At 41.6% G+C, this 21525-nt stretch overlaps 1 protein-coding gene across 2 annotated transcripts in view; it reads right to left on the minus strand.

Moving 5' to 3' along the window:
- The window catches only part of brwd1 (bromodomain and WD repeat domain containing 1), a 42035-nt gene extending 25838 nt beyond the window's left edge, over nucleotides 1–16197 (minus strand). Inside the window, exons 1-21 of one of the 2 annotated variants that reach the window (XM_080428595.1) lie at nucleotides 15782–16197; nucleotides 15609–15667; nucleotides 15477–15506; nucleotides 15188–15247; nucleotides 13959–14109; nucleotides 13129–13227; nucleotides 12068–12228; nucleotides 11486–11707; nucleotides 9918–10018; nucleotides 9504–9574; nucleotides 9292–9392; nucleotides 9086–9126; nucleotides 8875–8976; nucleotides 8292–8445; nucleotides 7295–7429; nucleotides 6746–6874; nucleotides 5710–5858; nucleotides 4189–4265; nucleotides 2017–2268; nucleotides 1191–1374; nucleotides 429–519 (exon numbers count right to left, since the gene is read on the minus strand). In XM_080428595.1, the coding sequence (XP_080284721.1) occupies nucleotides 429–519; nucleotides 1191–1374; nucleotides 2017–2268; nucleotides 4189–4265; nucleotides 5710–5858; nucleotides 6746–6874; nucleotides 7295–7429; nucleotides 8292–8445; nucleotides 8875–8976; nucleotides 9086–9126; nucleotides 9292–9392; nucleotides 9504–9574; nucleotides 9918–10018; nucleotides 11486–11707; nucleotides 12068–12228; nucleotides 13129–13227; nucleotides 13959–14109; nucleotides 15188–15247; nucleotides 15477–15506; nucleotides 15609–15667; nucleotides 15782–15818 (2406 nt within the window). In that variant the 5' untranslated portion in view covers nucleotides 15819–16197. The remainder of the gene's footprint in view (nucleotides 1–428; nucleotides 520–1190; nucleotides 1375–2016; nucleotides 2269–4188; nucleotides 4266–5709; nucleotides 5859–6745; nucleotides 6875–7294; nucleotides 7430–8291; nucleotides 8446–8874; nucleotides 8977–9085; nucleotides 9127–9291; nucleotides 9393–9503; nucleotides 9575–9917; nucleotides 10019–11485; nucleotides 11708–12067; nucleotides 12229–13128; nucleotides 13228–13958; nucleotides 14110–15187; nucleotides 15248–15476; nucleotides 15507–15608; nucleotides 15668–15781) is intronic. The other variant, XM_080428596.1, reaches the window with a different exon arrangement.
- Nucleotides 16198–21525: the final 5328 nt, after the last annotated feature.

Raw genomic sequence — 21525 nt, forward strand, 5'->3', positions numbered from 1 at the left:
CCTTAGTGTCCTAAATCAACTTTAAAACATGCTTACAGTATATTGGAAAGGAGTTCCTTTACCATCTTGCTATTGTGAAGAATGTATTTTGGTTTGACTCTTTTACAGTCACTCATTGTCGATTGCTCGTCTTTCTCGTTCCTCTTGGTCTTTCTATCTCTCTCCTCTTTTTCTTTCCCTCTTGATTGATATATTAGGGGTTCAAGCCCGGGGGGCTAAAATTTGGATATGTTTACTTTAAGCTTTTCAAACATATCCCTAAAATGTTTTTGATTAATTAACAGTAAGGGGAGATGGCATTGGCCAAGACACAGATTTGGCCGTGAATGAATGAGCATATGTCCGATCATTACCCTTGTAAGACCATTTAAGACCATTATTAAAAAGTACCATGTATATCCATTTGGCCCAATGAATAGGAAACTTACTCGACAACTGCCATAGACCACACGTCTCTTCTTTGCATTGTACAGAGAAGTCTCCTCTTCTCCTTTGGCCGTTCGAAAATCCTCTTGATTCCTGGGAGACAAATCACATACTAGTGGAAACGTCCAGATTGACATTGTGTGCTTGTTTGAATAAGGGCACTATTATAATTTTTTTGTTTTTTTAATAAATATTCTTCTTTTGTTGTATACTTTCTTTAGCCTTTATGGCAAATGTCAATGAGTATGCTACAACTAAAAACGTTCGAATATAATAATATAATCGAGTCCCCTTTAGTTGTTGTTGGGGTATTTGCCACAGTACATTTGCACTGGGCTTGGGTGATCGTTGATATTTTCATATCGTAATTTGTGGCCATTAAAAATCGGTGATACATGATACATGATCGATCGCCAGGGGGCAGCGAGAGTAGGAGGGGTGGGGGAGTCATATGCGGTAAAGATTTATCATGCACGAGGTTAGAGGAATTACGGTAATAGGAAGTGCGGAAGAATGAGTTGGACCTGTGGGTTGCTGATGAAAAAGAATTAATCATGCTTGTAAATTTAGTAACTTACATTAGTAACAAATTAAAAACTGAGCATTTTATCAATATAAATTCATCTCCAGTTAACACCCATCACGCCAACTACATAATTATCTGTCATCTTAAGCCAGAGTTCTTTTGATTTCTTTTCAAAGGGAAGTATGAAACTGCAGTTAACACCACTGTGCTCCAGCAATGCTTTCCTCGTGGGTCTTACATGTAACTGCTGGATGGGAGTTCCGGCACCACCACCCTACGTCTCCAGGCCTGTAGGTCTCTCTCGGTGGCCATCTGGCTACGGGGGGCATTCTGGTGCATTTGCCTAACTCCTTCCACCTGCCCGCTGCGACGAAGGCCCACATTAGGGGGTGACTGCACGTCTGCGCGGTCGTTCACGGACACTGCATTGAAAAGAATGACAAACTTTAAATTTCAACATTTGAGGATATTAAATGTGATTTAAAAAAAAAGGTGAAAGTTCATCTTATTTGGCGCAATAATCACAAAGGGCATTGACTTTAACCCATTCAAACCGGGAACGCATCTGTGTAACCACTTTATCCATATTTTATACTTTGGCTATACAAAAATAGCAGATATACAAGCTCAAAGCGCGGCACCGAGTGCCACGCTATGAGCTTATAGATCTGCTAAATACATATAATTTTGGGGGTCCTTATTTTATGGTCCATGTCATTAAGTTTGAGAACAGCGGATATAGAAACATATGTTTTTCAAAAAACTGTAGGATTTAGAAGACATTTGTAGAATCCCCAGAAGGAAAGATTTGAGTTACAAGTTTGCTTTAAAATTATATTATATTCAAAGATTTGCACTTTCTTTTTTAAATAGCAGATATACAAGCTTGCAGCTTGTATATCTGCTATTTTTGAATAGCCAAAGAAATCAAAAAAAAAATCTTCCAGGTCTAAATGGGTTAACAGGCATTTAGAACAGATAATATGCAGACTTAAGGACGCATAAGGAAAAGCGAATACTGTAGATCATTGAAAAGGGATGGGATAGAATAGAACAGAACAGACCTCTGCGTGGTGTGCTAGGTGCTGGTGCTGAGACTGAGACTTGGCCTTGGACTTCGGCCTGTCCTGCACCTGGCAGGTCGGCCCCCCCAGCCCCCTCTGGCGCCCCCTCTGGCCCAGTGTGGCTCTGAAGGTCTTGCTGTTCTTGAAGCTGTCTGATGGCCTCATCCAAAATGCTGCCTGATCGTCGCACCGCCGCTGCCTCGTGATCCGCTGTCTGCTGGCTGATTACCTGCTCCACCACCTCCCCATCACCTGAGGACAGAATACACACCTCCATGTCTTACACTTCATGTTCATGTTACACTTCCTTTGTGTCCCGTCCATTTTCAGCCTAACTCCCATTGTTTTGTGGGATATCGAGTCACACTGGACTCGATATTTGAAGAGTGACCCCAGCAAATTAGGCCTAGCTGGAAAAAAGGAAGAACGGCATTTTGTAACTTTCTGGTGCACACTTCCCCTTCGGTCGGCTAAATTATCACTCATTTGTTTCCTGAGGGTTATCCTACAGTTACTGGCTCTAGCACTCTAGCATGCATGCATGCTCACACAACTTTCTTTGCATTCATTTTTGGGGGGTTTCAACCAGTTTGTCTCAGTAAATAAAAACTTGTTCACTTCACTCATTTCATATGAAGAAGATTGCCTAGCAAAATTTATTTTTGTGACCGGTATTAATTATTGTTGTAGGTTACAAAGAAATAGGGTGAATAAGCTGGTTTGGTCCACGATAGCTGCATTGAAGGGCAAAAATGGTATCGTAGAATCCGCAACAATTTTGTTGCAGCCTTGCATCTTAAAACTAAGCACAATCAAGTGCAGTTATGTCCACAAAAATTGTCTGGGTCATCCACCTCGGCCACTTCCCTTTCTCGTTCATGACAAGTAAATTTTCCACACGTAATTACAATCAAAGTACAAAAAGTGTCAAACTGACAATAGTAAAATGAATCATTTATTACGTCCATTGACATTGTCCATTTTCAGGCTCCTGTAACACAACGCCTCTTAACCCATTAACTGCCAGAGGTATTTTAATATTTTTTTAGCCAGTGCCAGAGATTTTTAATTGAAAAAAAAAAAGTACTCAGGAGCCGAGATACAGAATTTTTAAGTTTTAAGTTAACAAGGAAGTGGATAGGAGTCTAGATCTTTGAAAAATCCTATCTCCTTGGTCTTTGGGTCAAAATGGAAAAAAAAAATCTACGTGATTGGCACGTGGCGGCTTTAAATAGGTTCGCGTAGATCTACGTGATTGGCAGTGAATCAGTTAATGTATATCAGGGACCGTGCAGAAGATTTGAACAGTCAACTAAAAGACAAAGTGAAGAAATGTATTGCCTTTTCTATTGCAATTGGGAGCACTGACGTGACGGATACAACTCAGTATTATTTGTTTGTGGTGTTAAATGCATCTTTAAAAGGAGTTTGTGGAGATGGGGCTCAAAACAAACCAACTGCATGTTCTCCAGCCTCATCAAGGCCTTGGACAGACTGTGGTGGGTGTTGACAGGAGTCACACACAGTTGATGCTTAACTGCAATCTATTGTTTTCTAAGTACTCACAACAAGCAGACAGCGGTAGGGAGAACGCGTGGCATGAGAGTGGTGCATAATAAATGGTCAAGAACTTTTTTAATGTCTTCCCGAAATCATTCCATGGGGCGGATTGCCACGCGGATTGCCCGCAGGCCCCAACAGTTTGGCAACCCTGTTCCAGGTAGTAAACAATCGAGGCTTTGAAAGCAATTTAATGGGGATCAACACAAAGCCATGTGTGCTGTGCCATTGCAAATATATTCAAAGTCAGTGCAACATGACAGCTATGACAACTTTTATATCCCACCTTCATCCAAATATGCCAAACTAACTGCATCTATCTGCATTTATGTCATTTTTCATGACAGCAAAAAGGATTTTAAGTATATGTGTACTCTATATCAGCGATTAATTGGTGGATTCATACTGGAGTCAGAAAATAATTGAGTCAGAAAGATGTTTACTTCAGCACATACTGAAGGGCAAGTGCAATAAAATGCTTCAAGTTCAAACTTGCACCGCACACACCACAAATGCCAGAGTAATCATGAAGTCACTGTGTGTGCAAATGAAAAAGCCAGGCTACAGTAAAAAAAACACAGGCCTCTTGTGAGCCATAAGGTCCATGCTTACTAGTGGCTACGTATCCCAGCTGGGGCACCAGATGCTCGGCTGCGATGTTCTCCCGCCCTGGAACAAGCCGCTGGTATCTGAGGATGGGGTTTAAAAACAATACCGTTGAATAATGTATTTTTTTAATGAAATGCATTCATAAACACAGATCAAAAGAACATAAAAACTAATGAAATTCGAATCAATGAAAAAAAAAGAGCAAACATTGAAAGTTCAGTTATTCAAAGAAACAATTCTGGAAGCTGCTGTAATGAAACGGAGAAGCAGCTTTCACTATCCAAGAGCAGCGGCACTCTCCACGTGTTTCCTCCTTGGATGTGCTCATCACAGGGGTCATCAATGTGTCCGTACACGGACAAACGTGTACGTGGCAAAACTTGTCCATGTCCGTGGCAAATCTTTGATAGAAACAAATTAAATACTAGAGCCAGTATACAGCGGCTGACTTGCCAGTTTCCAGGTTTTCGTCAGAATAGTAGGACACTGATTTAATTCATGCAGAAATAAGTATAATAAGTAATAAGTAACAAAGTACAAGTACTTTGCTTCAATGCTTTACTTTACTCGAGTTTATACCCTACTCATCACTTTCACTTTAATATTATATAATATAATAATTTAAAAATATTATTTTACTCTACTACATTATCATTGGACACCTTGTTAATCAAATCAGAATATAATTGCAAGTCACTAATCATCATGACATTGCATTATCCACACTGTTCATATTCAGAACAGGCAGTCTCATCAAGATGCCTGCTGTCCATTGTTGTATGCTGATGTATGAAATAGATTTAAAGTGGTTAAACAGATTTTTATGCTATTAAGCAATTTAGCTGGGGACCCCCTGGAACCCCCTCAAGGACCCGTGGGGTCCCCAGACCCCACTTTGAGAACCACTGGCCTAAGGTGACAGTACACCCAGAAACGCCACTGCCGAGAACCATTCAAAAACACATGTCTTCCATGCCAATGAATGACCTGATTTTAACTTAGTTTAACACGATAAGAATGCCCTTTGACATTAACACTCTAATAAAGACACTGCCAGACAGGTATTCAAACCTTGTTAAACCAGGTACCAAACCGTGGCGGATACAGAACGTGCCAAATGAACCGGGTCTGGAAAAATCTGTCTGAGCCCGTGTTTTTTAAGCTTAGATATTATAATGACTGGTGGATGAAGTCAATATGACAATCCTTCTCACTGTTTCTGCTTGTCTTTAATGCTTTGAAAAGTTCAAAGCCATTAATTCAATTTAGAAAGAAGAAGAAAGTAAAGTAGAAAGTAGACAAAATTACAGAGATGGCCATGAATAATACACTTGACTTTTAAAGCAATTTTTTAAACTGGGTAACAAATTGCTCCATCTACCGGCGTCATCACCTCAGTGTCAACAGAGAAGTAGTTGAGTGCTTAAGTGATGTCAGTGCATCAGAAGAAAAAAGCACATTATAGAACTTTTACTTGTAAAAAGACATTCATGAAAAACAAGTAGTGTATGGTTTCAGCCGTACCTGGGTGGATGCGGGTTCCCATTAACATCCACCAAGAAGGGTGGGGGCATGAGGTGGGGTGCCTGTTGTGTCTGCTCATCCAGCACGAAACCATTGGTATCCCGGATCAGTGGTCTATAATCAGTGTGGAAGAACACCTGGTCTGGTAGCTGTGGAGACACAAATGGAGAGACGCAAGGGCCGCTGATTAATAAACACACATGACTTCCAGGAAATGTGTAGAGTGTAGTTCACTGGCTAGTGATGCAACGTTTTGTTTCTGTGTGACTGTCAAGTTTCTGATATGATCAGGCAGTTAAGTGGTAGGAATTCATTGCATAGTAATACTAACAGAAAGGTTATAATGGTTAAATCATTTTAGTTAAAGGGTTAAGTTAATTATGGACTGCATTTTATATAGCGCTTTTCTCCAACGCGCTTTACAATGTACTTCACATTCACCCACACACACCGATAGCGGAGGAAACCATGCAAGGCACCAACCTGGCACCAGTTAGGGGTTCAGTGTCTTGCTAAAGGACACTTCGACACGTAGCCAGGATGGTGCCGGGAATCGAACCTGGAATCTTTGGATTACAAGGCGGCTTACGCCTAAATTCTGAACTTGCGATAGACCCCACCAAACCGAGCCAACATTTAATTATAGCGGGTGGGATGGGAAAACATGGATCGATAACACACAGTTCTAAGCTGCTTGTTGTAAACCCATCACTAGCAGTAACCTTAAAACCTCAAGCCCTCAACTCCATATCACACATTTGAGCTACAATATTAGGGAAATCTAGTAATTATTCAAAGGTTAAGAAAAATGTGTATGCTTTGGAAAATTGTTGGTAGTCATTCATGACTTGTAGTCAATGGGCTTAACATGCATTAACACCGGTATGATCCTTTGAATGTCAACGTATGTTTACAGTATCTAATGTCGTAGTAGCTTGACTTCAAAATACATTTAAATAAATTAAATTTAAATCACAAATGAAGATGCAATCACAATATTGGTTCAGCTCTAATGTATGCATGAGATTCTTCTTGCCTTCTCATAGGGCTTGGAACTGCCGAAACCAAAGATGAGCAGATGGCCGTGGGAGTCTGTGCAAGCAAAGCGCTGGCCATCGGGGGTGAACTTGCAGTCAAAAACAGCTCCGTGACCCTGGCCCTCAATCTGGAGGAGACAACAACCAGAAAATCAGCAAGACAGGCACAGACCTCGCAAACACTGAGTAATGCATTGCAACGTGTGAGCTTAGAGATCAGCTATTTTCGAAAAGTATAAAACAGGGCTTAAGTGGTTAATGCATGTTTAATAATCTAAATCTGCAAAGTAACTTGTGAAAATGTACTTAGTTACTTTCCACCGCTGGCTGGAATGCAAGAATAAAAATGTTATCAATTCTGGTTCCGTTTAGAAATTGGTAAATAACTAAAAGCCCTGCTTCAGCTTGCCTAATTAAACAAGGATTAAAGCAGTAGTATGACCAAGTAGGGCGTTAAAAAAAAGTTAATGTTGTAATGTGGAGATGGGGGGTTTCTGTCCGACAGCGATGATATTCCTAGAACTAGTGCTGTATACTGGTTAGTTTACCATGTTAAAGTAGTGCTGGGTCTTTGCCCCACGCAGCAGGTCCCATATGAAGACGTTCCCATCATGGCCAGCAGATAGGATTATCCTGGGGTCGAAAGGGTGGGGCTCCAAGACGAATACCTCCGCCTCGTGGCCCTGCCAACAACATCCAGGTTAGACGTTTAATCCCACTTCAATTCAAATTAGTTCAATTAAATGATGATGAGTAAACAATTCATGAATGGAAAACAAATTGCAGTGTTCATTTATATTTTGCATTGATAAACAAGTAGTGGCCACCAGACACGGAACTGCTATCGATAAGGTTGGTACCTTACATGGTGGCCTCTGTGCGTGAATGGGTGAATATAACAGGTGATTGTGGCGCTTTGGATAAATGCAGACCATTTACCATTTGATGACAGTTGAAAAGGTATGCAAGAAAATGCACTAGATAACACCAGCTGGTGTCAGGGCTGTGCTAACCACCGTTGATACCTAGATGTCTTGTATATGACTATGTTCATCTTCAGGGTAACCTGAAACTTTAACAATAAATAAATAGCCCGGGTTGACAATAACGGTTGCCCGACTGCCCGTGGCAAGTAAATAAAACGTTCGGGCAAGTGGTGTTTGCTTTCAGGTTGCCCGACGGGCAAGTGCATTCAGTCTTCATTCAATATTGGCTATTTATGAAGAACAATAATGCTACCTTTTTACAACTAGCAGTTGCACAAGCGCAAATTGCACCATTATTTCATAATGGACGATTAACTTTTCGGGGAAGTGGGCATGACCTTCGGGCAAGTAGAACATGACCTGTACTCGCCCGATGGGCACGTGGCTCTGAGACCTTAGTGTCAACCCCTGAAATAGCATAGCACTGGACTGGTCTTGCATGTCACCAGAATTAGTCAAACGTGGAAACTGAAGAATTGAAAGTCACCAAACAAAGACATATTGGGTATGATAGAAACAGTGTGGGATGTATCGCTTGAAAGACTGTGGTATGCATTACTTTTAGGATATGTAGCAGCTCTCCTGTGTACGAGTTCCACACTTTGAGGAGATGGTTGTTGACAGCTGTAATGACCGTGTTGTCATGGCGATCCCATGCCACCATGGTGACCTTGGGTTTGAAGTAGCTTTCCTCTTCAGTCACTGGTTCAACACTAGGGGAGAAGAGAACAGAGCATTAGGTCTCATGGGCCTACCCTTTAGATTAAATCTGACCACTGCACTAAAACTATGATCTGAGGATTGCAATTATTTATTTTTTTAAACAATAGTTTATACAATATTAAGCCTATTTCCCCTTCCAGGGTGGCAGTGGCTCAGGAGGCAGAGTGGTTGCCTAGTTCACGGGCCAATCCCGGCATCGCATCAAAGTGTCCTTGAGGCGTGCTTTGAGCAATAGACTTAACGCCTAACTGTTAAGCGCTCCTAATCGTTAGAAGTGGGTTAAATGGACAAATTCTGGATATTTTGGCCAATGCAATTTTCCCTCCCCTGCTCTGCTCTTTCCATGAAATATAATACAAATACCAGTAATGAAAACGGACCACATTCTCCCATCATAGAAAACCATAGTCCATCCATACCCGGGTAGAGTGGCAGACATGTTGAGCAAGGTGCATCTCCACTGCTGCCGCTGATGTAGCCTCCATATCCGTGCAGTTCCATCACGGCTACCACTCACAAACCTGAGAGACAAAATCTTTACATTTTCATCCGTTCATTTTGTCCATCCACCACTTATTTAAGTAATACCCTCATGAAGTATTCATGGACGAGGTGGTCCAGTGAACATACCTTTCTCCAGAGTGGCAAAATTGGATGCTGTCAACTTTGTCCTGAAAACAGAGCAGAAACAGGGAATAGAGTTTGAGGCCATTGCTTGACATTTATTTTGTATTTTACGCTTATGTAATGATGGTTAACATAATGTGAACACATTCTCCAACTACAATATGTACAGCACCGTCGTTAATTGACCTTGCTGAAAATGTTTTTCTTACCGTATGCTCATGGAGTTCCGATATCTTTTCTGGGTTCCCACATCCCAAGTAATATATTCTGATGACATCATCCGTACTTCCTGTTGCCAGGAACATGCCGCCTAAAATATTATACAAAAATAAAACCCTTCTTATACAGTCAAAAACACATGGACTACACACACAAAAATGTTTTATTCAATAAACAGTATTTCAAAATATTGACGGCTTACCTGGGCTGAATGAAGAGCAGACAGTTTGAACGCCTGGCCTGGGTTTCTCAGTAAACTTGTGCGGCCGATCACTGGAACAAAAATGGCAAACAGCTTGAGCCTGCATACAAAATGACACTTGAGCATTGCTCCCACTGGCATAATGTGTTTCCATTCAACACACCAAGAGAAAATCAGGACATCAGTAATAAAAAAGCGCAAGCCAAATGTTTTGTGGAATTGTTCATTTGCACATTTTCAAGAATTAAATGAACCCTAGTGTTCCCATTCTGGGGTGAACACTCAGCTCAAGATAGCAGCTCTACAAGCTCACAGCGTGCCACAACGCATTGTGAGCTTGAACCCTCAGTCACGGATTCTACATAATGCCCCCAATTCACCATTGAAGTCATAAGGATACACAGTATACGTTACCTGAAGTTGATGTTGTTGACATCCCACTGCCAGAAGCAGACAGTAGCATCAGTTCCAGTGGACAGCATGTAACGTTTGGAGCCCTTGGCGTACGGTGAGAACTGAAAAACACACACTTCCAATGTCACACACCAGTATTACTTTCATACATGCCAAGAAATGCATTGCATGCTGTATTTAAAGGTCCCAAAACATGATATTTCACTTTTTTGGGGGGGGTTCTCCGACATCAATTCTACCCCACCCAAAATTTGAACACTCAGTGGTTTATTTGTAGTCAGAGCATTTCTGAGGTCTACTTGGGAACGATGCAAGTTAGGAACAATGAAAATAGGGAATGCATGGCCCACCCCGTTATGCCCGTTGTCATAGCACACGTTTTAAACGTCTATCTGTCTGTGTAAGTGGGTCGAGATACGTCGATTACAAACATACATACAGAGAATTGGTGCATTTATTGTAAGATGAGAACTCAAAACGGGCCTCTGAATAACCCGCAGACCGTTAGCCTGGGGAAACACGGGGAAAAGTGCGAAAACAAAATACCTTAATTGAAAAGCCCCTGAAACAGCGCCCCTTGCAGCAGAACAGGCATTTCATCGGCTTTGCAGCTTTATGCAGCTGAAAAAGCTGCATAAAGCCTCAGAACACACAGAGATAAACCTACCATGATCTATCTGAATGTTTTTTATTTAAGTTAAAATCGTTAATAACACATCGGAAGGACCTTAGAAAATAATATTAAAAACAGCACGTCATATGACCTTTCATACAAATGGCTCAACCCCATCGGCTTGATTTGCCACAAAATAAATTACAAACAAAATACATTACACTACAAAACAGAAACCACCCGATGCCATTAGACAATGAGGGTGGTGGCCTGGTCTCTACTCTTTTCCTTCCTTTACAGAATTATATTTTAAGTTTTGATCTTTGGTATCTTTTTGTGTGTGGACACATTACAGTCATTTAGCAGACACAACTGCCCCAAACACCATGAAACAATCTTCCTAATTAAAAGGTCTAATTAAGATGCTGCATCTCTGTTCAGTGATGTATACCATATACTGTAACCACCAAGTCATATATTCTAACCAATGGCTGCTTGATTAGAGGAGAATATGATTTGAGAAAATGAGTACAGAAAATAAATACATGATAATAGGTTTCTTAATAAGGTAATATGCAAACAAAATGGCTGCTTGATTAGAGGAGAATATGAGTACAGAAAATAAATAAATAGGTTTCTTAATAAGGTAATATGTAATGCAAATCCAAAATCTGATCCAATCAGGACAGTGACGGAATAATGCAATTAGCCCATTAAAAACAGGGAAAGCATACGTGTCATTGTATATTTTGGAGTTACACAAGCTCACAGCTTGTACATCTGCAATTTTTGAGAAATCTTGAAAGTGTGAGAACTACTGATTTAGAAGGCATTTGTAGAATCGGCCTCAGGTCTTAATGGGTTAAGGGACACGAGGAAGGAAAAAGTGACCAGAGGCCTGAACGAGCGTTTAATCCCAGTCCCAGAAACTCCCCTAAAAGACTTGGTCTTTCACCTGTAGGGAGGTAATAGATCCACTGTGGCCCTGAAGCACAGCTACAGGGGCACAGGTACGAAGGCACCACACCCGGATGGTCTTGTCACAGCTGCCGGCAGCAATCAGCGTGTTCTCGTAGTTGACCGCCAGGTCGGTGATCTCCGCAGAGTGTCCTCGTAGCGTCGAATGGAGACTTCCGTCAAACGTAGACCATATCTTCACCAAACAGTCATCCGAGCCCTGGGAACAAAAAAGGGTCACGAAAAATACATGGCAGTTATTGTTGCAGTGAAATGTAGTTTAACTTATTTTAGTCCAGCATACAATTATTGTAGTGAACCCAGTTAGAAAGTAAAGACGGACAACCCGGCTATAACTTTGCTTTTGACTTCATAGAAAAACAGGTACATTTTATTTTACACAACCCACATCCCTTCTAGTGTTTCTCCCTGATTAGCTTGTTAGAGATATGCTGCTCACAAGCTTTAAACCACTGCCAAGAGTAAACGAAAAGCAAAGTTATACCGGTTTTGTCCTCATGAGCATCATAACAGCAAAACAATAAAATAACCCAACTAATTTCCCCAAGCCCTGACTTACGGTGAAGATCCTGAGACCGGCGCGATCAAATGCGATGCAGTACACTGCAGACAGATGCCCCAAGATCCGCCTGTGCAGCCGTATGTGCTGATAGTTGCTGACTGGGTTGATGGAGCTGAAGCGCTGAGTTCCTGTTAGCTCTCTCCCTCTGTGGACCTCCACTGTCAAAATGTACCAATGATCAGACTCCAAGCATACGAAGCATTAAGACCTTATGAATACTGCATCATGTCGTTCCACCGCGTTATTACAGACTGCATCAACTCACTATTGCAGACGGCATCAAGTGAACATGCCTGGCTGACCTGACAGCATATCAAAGAGATATTTTTAGGCAAACGTCTTGGGGAGAAAACACTTGCACTACAATTCAAGAAAGACATTGGGCAGGTGAACAGTGAGTGAGGAAAACTGAGGTTCATCCTGAGTGTAGGATGGTTCATTTTGTGTGCAGGGTGCACAATAATACAAACTAGTCCATACCCGGGGATGTGCGTAGTCAAAGTATTTGCAGACTTTTAGTTATGTATGGGCAAGGTGTGTGTTCATGTCTGCCTAGTAACACACACACACGGGACCTGCAGCGGGTGTGTGGCCGCGGACCCATCGCAGCCCCGCCATGGACCCCCAGCGAACACACACACACACACACACACACACGGTGCAGGCCCACGCGTTAAGGGGTCCGCCGACCCGAGTCCCGGCTTTCTGCTCTGTTGTATCAGTGAGTAAACAACACACTAACGCTGTTAGCATCAAGAGCTAACATACTCTGGGGACCCCGTGGCTTTGCATGCCCATGCATGCGCACGTATAAATGCACCATTTACCATTTTTGCCATTTAATGCTGTCAGCATCAACAATTTAAATTCCCACTTGAGCCAAATTCATGCTTCAGTGAAAGTGTCCTGTGACATGTCACTCAATGAATGACATATTTCCAAGTGTAAAATGGTGTCAAAGCATAAATTAGGCTTTCCTCCGTGCTAAAAGTGAACTGCCAGTGCTTTGAATAAAAGTATCTGCCAAATGGCTCTATGGTTAGTGAATCAGTGCCCACCTAGGTGTGGAGGGTGCTTGCAGTTCAAAGGCCTCTCTGGTGGTCTGCCCCTATGAAGGGCTGCATATGATGTAGCTTTCAACCGCACACCATCACAGTCTGAAATGAAAATGAGAAGGCAGCAGGATTATTGAGCTGTTGATCAGCTATGTGGCACTACAGTTGATAATTAGTTTGAGGACCGTTTCTAATTTTCTCATGTAAAAGCTCAAATATACACTCCTCTGTACATTTCTCAAATGACTGCATCACTACAACTATCCATCTATGAAGCCCGGGAGTCTCTCCATGTAATTAATGTACGTATATATATATATATATATATATATATATATATATATATATATATATATATATATATATATCCTTCACATACAGCATCTCAAGAACCTTTCATCCAATAGACTTCACACACTTGGTGGGTATATTGCTCAAACGTTAATGACGGCTGTGTGCGATAATAGTCTATGATGGCCAATGCACTAAAAGTGATTCATCTATAGTACCAGCTTCAGTGGCCTTGTGGTTAGAGTGTCCACCCTGAGATTGGGAGGTCAGGGTTCAATCCCTGTCATACAATAGACTACTTAACAAATAATAATAGTACCCAATACATCCCTGCAGGAGACAGGCCACATGGCTACTTACTTAACCTGTGAGTGCTTCTGTACAATTAAAACTCAGCATGCAGGCAGGGCCATGAGGTTCAATTAACAGGATCCTACCTGGACTAGGTATCGAATAAAATTGGCCACTGATTTGTTTATATTTTACATAGTATGTATGTATATGTTTACAATTCATTCCACGACACCTTCAAAATCAGATACCTTTTGCGTTTCTAAGCATGGACTGCTTCCCGGATCCCAGGAGAGAATGAACGCCTGGGACACATGATGGCACTTCTCTGTCCAGAAGTGGACCAATCTGCTTACATATCTGGAGCAAATGGTCTGGTGCAACGTGTCTGCTGGCAGCAACCTTCCCAAGCAAGCAAAGCGAATGCAGCGTTAGTGAGGATGTGGCAGTTGATGCAGTATATAAGGTCCTGCTGTTTTTCCAAGATATAAGGCCTTATTACAATGTAATGTCTGTAAAAATCCTGGTAAGAGTTGCAGTATTACGTGTGCATGTCATAAAAAACTAAGAATATTTCAGAGAAACTATGACTTTGCACAACGTGATAAAATGCTGAACATTTAGATATAGTGTCTACAGTCCATTTCATGGCATGTACTGTCACCATGCACAGAGCATAAGTTCCAGTTGTCTCTGTTCCGTGTAGGCCAGCACGTACTGTATGTTACTACCAATCTGTATCTGCACCATGTTACCCGTATCATTTCTATACATTACTTTAACCACTTAAACCCCAGCATCCATATTGTGGTGAAAGCTTTCACTGAAAATAGCAGATCAACAAGCTCACAACGTGATGCGTTGCGTCGCATTGTGAGCTTGAAAGCTTTCCCCACAACAACAGAAAACTGAAAATACACTAGTATTGAACCCTGAGGGACTCCGGTTACCCATATGGGGTTCAAGTGGTTAATTGACTAATAGTGATTCTAGTAACTTAAGTGATGAGCTTTTGAACTCATTCACCAAGATACTGTATTATTCCAAGAGGGCGGGGCTTGTTATGCAAACACATTCCTTATATGGACCAATCACAACACAGGTCACATGTAAAATAACGCAGAGACAGCATATCCGGCTGTCTGATTGGTCGGCAGGGCCGTCTTGACGTTGCGAGAAGCCAAAGGAACCCACCCTATCTGCAGTACAACACTTGGTCTAAATAATACAAAAGCTCTATCAAAATCGCTTTTCTATGCACAGATATCACCAGGATCTGGTGTGAGGGGAAAGGATCCCACCGCACACAGTATGTTAAACCACGTCGATACAGCCCACGACACGAGAGTCCGATGACAGCGGATCAAAATGGGGAACAAAGACAGTAAACAAGCCTAAAGCATGGTTCGATCTCCCCTGTCACAAGACAACAACAGATCGCAAACAATGAACTTTAAAGAGATCCAAAATAGCGGCTTACCAAATCGTCGTATGTTCTTGGGTGCTCATTTCCCTGCCAGTCCAATCTCCTAGGTAAAAGCTGTCGAAACAGACACTCGGGTTAGTAATCGCAGCGACTGCGGAAAATACCAAGAGCTCCAAATGAAGTTAGTAAAACGTGTGATGATGTCAAACAAGTGAGACGTTCAGAGGGGCATTAAAAGTCCACGGAGCCAGAAGAACAAGTTTATGCTCCCGACACTCCGAACCGGCGATACATTTTTTTTAATACACATAACATGTAGCAGATACAGCACGGGAATACACACCTGATATTCCTCTATTTCGCTGGCTAGAACCTGTAATAGATAGCAAGTAATGTTTTAGATGAGATGGTTTTTATTTATCCCCAAATAATATGCCAAGCGCAAGACATTGTGGTGTCAGACACGCCAGCTCACCTCAGCCGCTCTTCGACAGGGACCCGTTGTCAGAAAACGAGAGATCAAGTAATACAGCTCTGTGAACGAACAGAGGTGGGGAACATAATAACCATTATAAAAAACACATGGATATCAATGAACCCCCGACCCCCATAACGCTGTAAACGGGGCTATAAATTAAGATAACTTACCCGACTCGAGGAGCGAAATGTTCCGATTTTTGGCCATTGAATCGGCCGTGATTTGGTGGATGAACAAATTTCGTCTAACTTTATGACTCCGGCGAGTGTGATATATTTATTTAATTTCAGTTGCACAGCTGTGACCCCCTCCACGGTTGCTCCCGCTTTCTGTTCAGCCTGTTTGCAGTCGCCATTGGAAGGATGAGGCCTCAGCTATACTCGTTACTTCCGCCACAGCAGAGGAAACAGGGGGTGGGGAAGAAGAAGAACGCTTTCTTCTCTCTTCGACACAAACAAAGACAAAGCGAGCCGCCGTTTACACGTTTATTTCATCGATATACAGTCGATATGTTTTAACTCGCTCGCTCTAAACAAACTTTACCCGTTAAAATAAAACATATTGTGGACGAATCCCCTTTTTATCCACCAAGGTCGAGCGATCTGTGGCTAGATGACGTAATACGTTATGATTGCCACCAGACAATGTTCTGCTCAATCTGACTTCGTATCCTAAAAGATACTGTCTTATCGACCGATAACATATTAGCATATTTGTTTATTTATACACGTTTATTTGGACGGGACAGCGCATATCAATGATCGCCACACATATAATACCGTGTAAATACACCGGATTTAGCAAGAATGCTAATTTCCACCCGTATAGTCCCCATACAGAAAACGAGCAACATGACAAAAAAGCACATATAAACATTACTAAAAGGGTACATACAGAAGAGAAAAAAATATCCCAAATATATCTTCTATAAATAAAGTAAATAGTTTACATTGTATAGCGGGCGACAACCAAGGAAATAATTTGATGGTGCCTCATAAATTTAGCGAGAAGGCTGAAACAGTGATTTGGGACACACACAGCAGGTGCTTTAAAGAACTTTTGTTCCAAGTTCAAGTAGTCCTCAGTCCTCACCACCAAGGCGTGTATGAGCAATATCATGTGGGCAACATACGGCCCGAGGGCCAGATCAGGCCGCTGGACCATCTCAATGCGGCCCGCGACTTCCTCAAAGGAACCCCCCCCCCATAAATAAATACATAAATAATAACAATAATAATAATAAAAAACTAAACTAAATAGTAAAGGCAGACAATTTTGAGGCATAATTAATTTAACTCGATTCCAAATATATATATTTTTTTTAGTTCATATATTCAATTCAATCTTTATTTATATACCCTCCACTGATGCAGATAACTGCATGTAGGCTACTCAAATGTACTAACCCTAACAGCCTTGCCCCTGAGTCCATTTACAGATGCAATGGTGTCTCAGTGACCTATGAAGTGATCAGACAACTGGTAAGATAAAATTAGTAGGCTAAAAGGTTGATAATGCATTGAGGTGGATTGTTTTAAACTACAATATTTTCATTGTGACCTCAGAGAGTGTTGGAGAGGGTTTGGAAAGGACTGTATATTGGGACTGGTTCTGTGTTGTTATGCTTCATTCGCCAGGGCTGCCAACACTCCTGGATCCCGCATGAGTCTCCTGGTTTTTGACCACGTCTCCTGACACTCTCCTGGATCGTCATTTCTTCTGGTTTTCTACTGGATTTGGTATAAAACTCCCAAAATTCACCAGAACACAGGAAATTACATCTACTATGTTCAAAAGTTTCTGGGGGAGGACCCCTAGACCCCCCGGTTCGGGGTGTGGTCAGTGCATGCCATCATACAGAGATATTAACTTTTAAGTAATGAATGGTTATTATTACAGATGGGTCTTACATTGCTTCAGTCATCAAATCAATTTCTGTAGGCCTACTTTTTAATTGGATGAAATTGTACCCATTATTTTCCAATGCTAGTAAAGCAAGTCTGATAAAAGTATCAAACTCACAAAATTCACCAAAACACATCTACTCTGTTAAAAAACATCGGGGGGAGGACCCCCAGACCCCCCGCTAGCCACGCCCCCAACCAATCTCCTGGATTCTGACAGTCCAATGTTGGCAGCCCTGTCATTCGCCCCCGGGGCGTCGGTCAGGGGACACAATTGACAGGAGAGTTGAAGTATAGTATATGGCAACTTTACTGAGGTTGTAGGCACAGGGTGATACAGGCATGTACATGCATGGGTTTGCAGAATGGAATGGATGATTAAATGATGTCACAAGCACTGAGTGCGAATATGAATGAGGATGTGAGAGACGCACACTGGCACTGCAGTGCTGCACAATGATAATGATAATGAATTAATTTATATAGCACAGTTCCAGACATAGTCACAAAGTGCTTTACAGAGCAGGATAAAAGGAACAACATGATAAAACATTGGAGATAAACTACTACAGACGATCAGAGAATAAAACAAGTGGCACAAAAATGTACATTAAACCCATACAGATACACTCAAATCCGCAGATAATGCGCACGGCACATATCAAAATGTGTGTGTAGCTTGCTATTCCAGACAAGAGAATGTAAAAACTGTATAGGAAAGGACACATTTTTCTACTATGTTATGTGGAATGGGTGACCTTCCAAACATTCAGTTGATTATACAGTAGCACTATTGTTAGGTTCGAGTCCTCCCTAAAGAGCTGGCTGAATAGCAGCTTTTATATTATCATTTGTATTAGATCATACTGTTTTTATATTGCTTTTATTGTATTGAGCTGCTATTGTATTAATTACCTCTGCTACACCCCCATGTGGCACAGACACACACACACACGCACGCAGGCATGCGCAGGCATGCACACACACACACACACACACACACACACACACACACACACACACACACACACACACACACAGCAGTAAATAATCTAATTTTTTTGTTTGACTAATATGTACCATCATACATTTAAGCATATGATACTGTGTCAATAAAGAAATTAATCAATCAAAACGAAAAGCATTGAGCAGTGCACAGTAGGGTTGTCTCTAAACGGGCATAGCCCGTTTATAATAGTGATCAATAGAACAAGGACAAGGACAATGTTGATGTGACTTGCTGAAAAATATAGCACATGTAAAGATTAGCAACTACAATGCAACAGTGACACGGTGGCATTTCAGTTTGGAGCCTTGGCTTGTGCCAGCATATTGCATGCCTGCAATTGACAAGTGCCGTTTCATCCCAAGAAAATAATCAATTAAAAAAAAAATCTTTATACAAGAAAGGACTGAGTTACAGGGAGTGCTGGTGAATGTTGGGTTGGGGATGTTTCTACTCTGCTGCTTCTTTCTTTCTGCTCAGCTTCCATTTCCTTTCTGTCAGCCTCTTCCTCTACTGTTGCTGGGGCCTCCTGGAGGATGGAGAAAGAGTCGTAACTGGTCTTCACTAGAAAAATGTACAATTCTATAATATTAATAATTGTCTCCACCAGGCCGACAGGCATGGCGAAGACTATCTTTTGCACCCTGTCCAGCCGTCATTCTTTCTGTGAACAGCTAATCTATAGATGGGTTTCCGCGCGACGTCATCACAGAGCAGAGTGTGCATTCTGCGCATGCGGGAGGTAGAACGACCCGGAAGTGCCATTCACTCTATTGTTATTTTCGGGATTTAGATAGGCATAATGCTGCTATTATAGGCAGAATAGGCATAATGCTGCTATTATATACAGACAGATCCAACTTCCGACAAATCATTTTTATTGAGTAAAGAAGATATTACAAACTGCATCATTTAATCTACTTTCATTAAACCCGGTGAAGACCATTTATTTTATCAATGTACAGTGGCCAGAGATGCTGCGGGTAATAGCGCCCTCTACAGGCTCTTCCCTCCACTGCGCGCGCATCATCCTCAATGTTTACAAACGGGAAACCCATCTATAGTCCCACAAATGTTGTCCAAACATCACGCAAATGGGCACTCATTATAGTCAAGTGATCAAGACTGATCCGGTCCTATTTTTCATATTCCATCCTGGTTGGCGAATTCCGAACATTGCTGGCCCACAATAACCTACCTAACCTCACTCCGTCAAATGGAAGAAGCTTGCGACACACATTTTGTTTCACAGCGTACTTGCATCTGAGACTCCGGGCGCAGAATCGATGACAGACGGAGTTTCATTTTTTCAAGCTACTAGGCCAGGGCTACTCAACTTAAGATGGCTCAGGGGCCACTCAGCAAAATACCAAAAGTCCAAGGGGCCGCCATAAAAATGACGGTCCTATTTTGGATTTTTCGATTTTGTAACACACAAGAAAATGTACATTTTGACATCATATTCTTTTCACTGTACCAGTTTATTTTGTGTTGTGTGTATGTCCAGTGGCAGACACCTATCCTGGGCGCGCGGCAAAGCCGTGCGGCCGGAAAAATTTGGGGGTCAAACCCCCCCAAAAACCCGAAATGCATAAAACTATGCATTATACCTGTAACAATTGACGCACCTGTATGTATACGTCTGTTTGTTTTTGAAAAATGTTTTAGCAACCCATATATTTGAACGGAAATGTATATTTTTATCCTGTGCTTAAAAAAAAAAAAAAAAAAAAAAAAAAAGATTATTATTTATTTATTTTTTGACCATGAGGGGGCCGCCAAGACGCTGCGATCGGGCCGCATGCGGCCCGCGGCCCGCGGGTTGAGTAGCGCTGTACTAGGCAGGTGATTGGATGATCCCGCCCCTAGCAGCCGCTGATTGGTTCGTATGCGCAGTGGTTCGGGCAGCTTTACTCTGTGAGCAATCCCAGACCCTCCTTCCTGAAACCAAATGCAAATGAGATTTCCGGAGGGAGGGGGGTTTACCAGGCTATAACCTACCTGACCTGGCGGAGAACTGTGCTCCGAGGAGCACTTTTTCTAGTTTTTAATTTGAATTTAACAAGACTAGGTCAAAACCTTGACTGCTCATAGGACCACAATGAGTTATTCTTTAACTTTGTGTTATCCTAAACGTTTTCATTCAATATGTAGGCCTATTTATCACAGTTTGATTTGTTATGTCAAATAAATAAAATCAAAAGACTGTCTTAAACGTTGTAGGGTTTAAAACAACGATTGTTCGAATCCGTCGAATATATTCAAGTCAAAGGGCTCAAGTCAGGTGGCGTTAAAGTCCAAGTGAAGTAGCAAGTCTTTTTTATTTGATCAAGTTGAGTCTAAAGTCTCGAGTCCACACCTCTGGATACTAACCTTGCCATTTTTATCTGTTAAAATTCATGTTTCATGTATAACATGCGACCCCCCTCCTTCATGACTCACCAAAAACATACATGCATTGAACAAACCTGTGTGTGCGCACACTGAATAAACACGTGTGTGCGTGGGTGTACACATAGACTGAAAATGCTATACTAAATAAAATAGCTATATTAGTTAATTATGGCTTTAATTATAGGTACATTTTCTAAAACAGGGGTTTTGATAAGAGGAGTAATATTAAAAATGTGCGTCAGGGAGGAAAATATACGCACTTCTTCACACAGCTGCAGGCCCTGCAATTCCGCCTCTTATGCTGAAAAACTCCTCTGATTTATCAAATGTGATTTGGATGTTTGGTGTAATACATGCTGATCAATTTCATAAAATAGGAGGTGAATATTGTGGTGACTCCTGATGGTATTCCCCCCCTGCTTTGTTAACAGCTGTGCCTCAACTTGCCCACTTTGAGTTTCTCACTTGCTGGTCAAAGTCGACAATACGTGTGGGGTGTTAGGTGTGTGATATTTTTTATGGATCTTACAAACACACATCATCCTTGTGCTCTCTCTTCCTCCAAAAATGTTTACAAATGTAATATTCTCACTGTGCTTTTACTGAAATA

The sequence above is a fragment of the Gymnoscopelus braueri genome (assembly GCF_963280865.1).
Source record: "Gymnoscopelus braueri genome assembly, chromosome: 5".
In the NCBI taxonomy this organism is placed as follows: Eukaryota; Metazoa; Chordata; class Actinopteri; order Myctophiformes; family Myctophidae; genus Gymnoscopelus; species Gymnoscopelus braueri.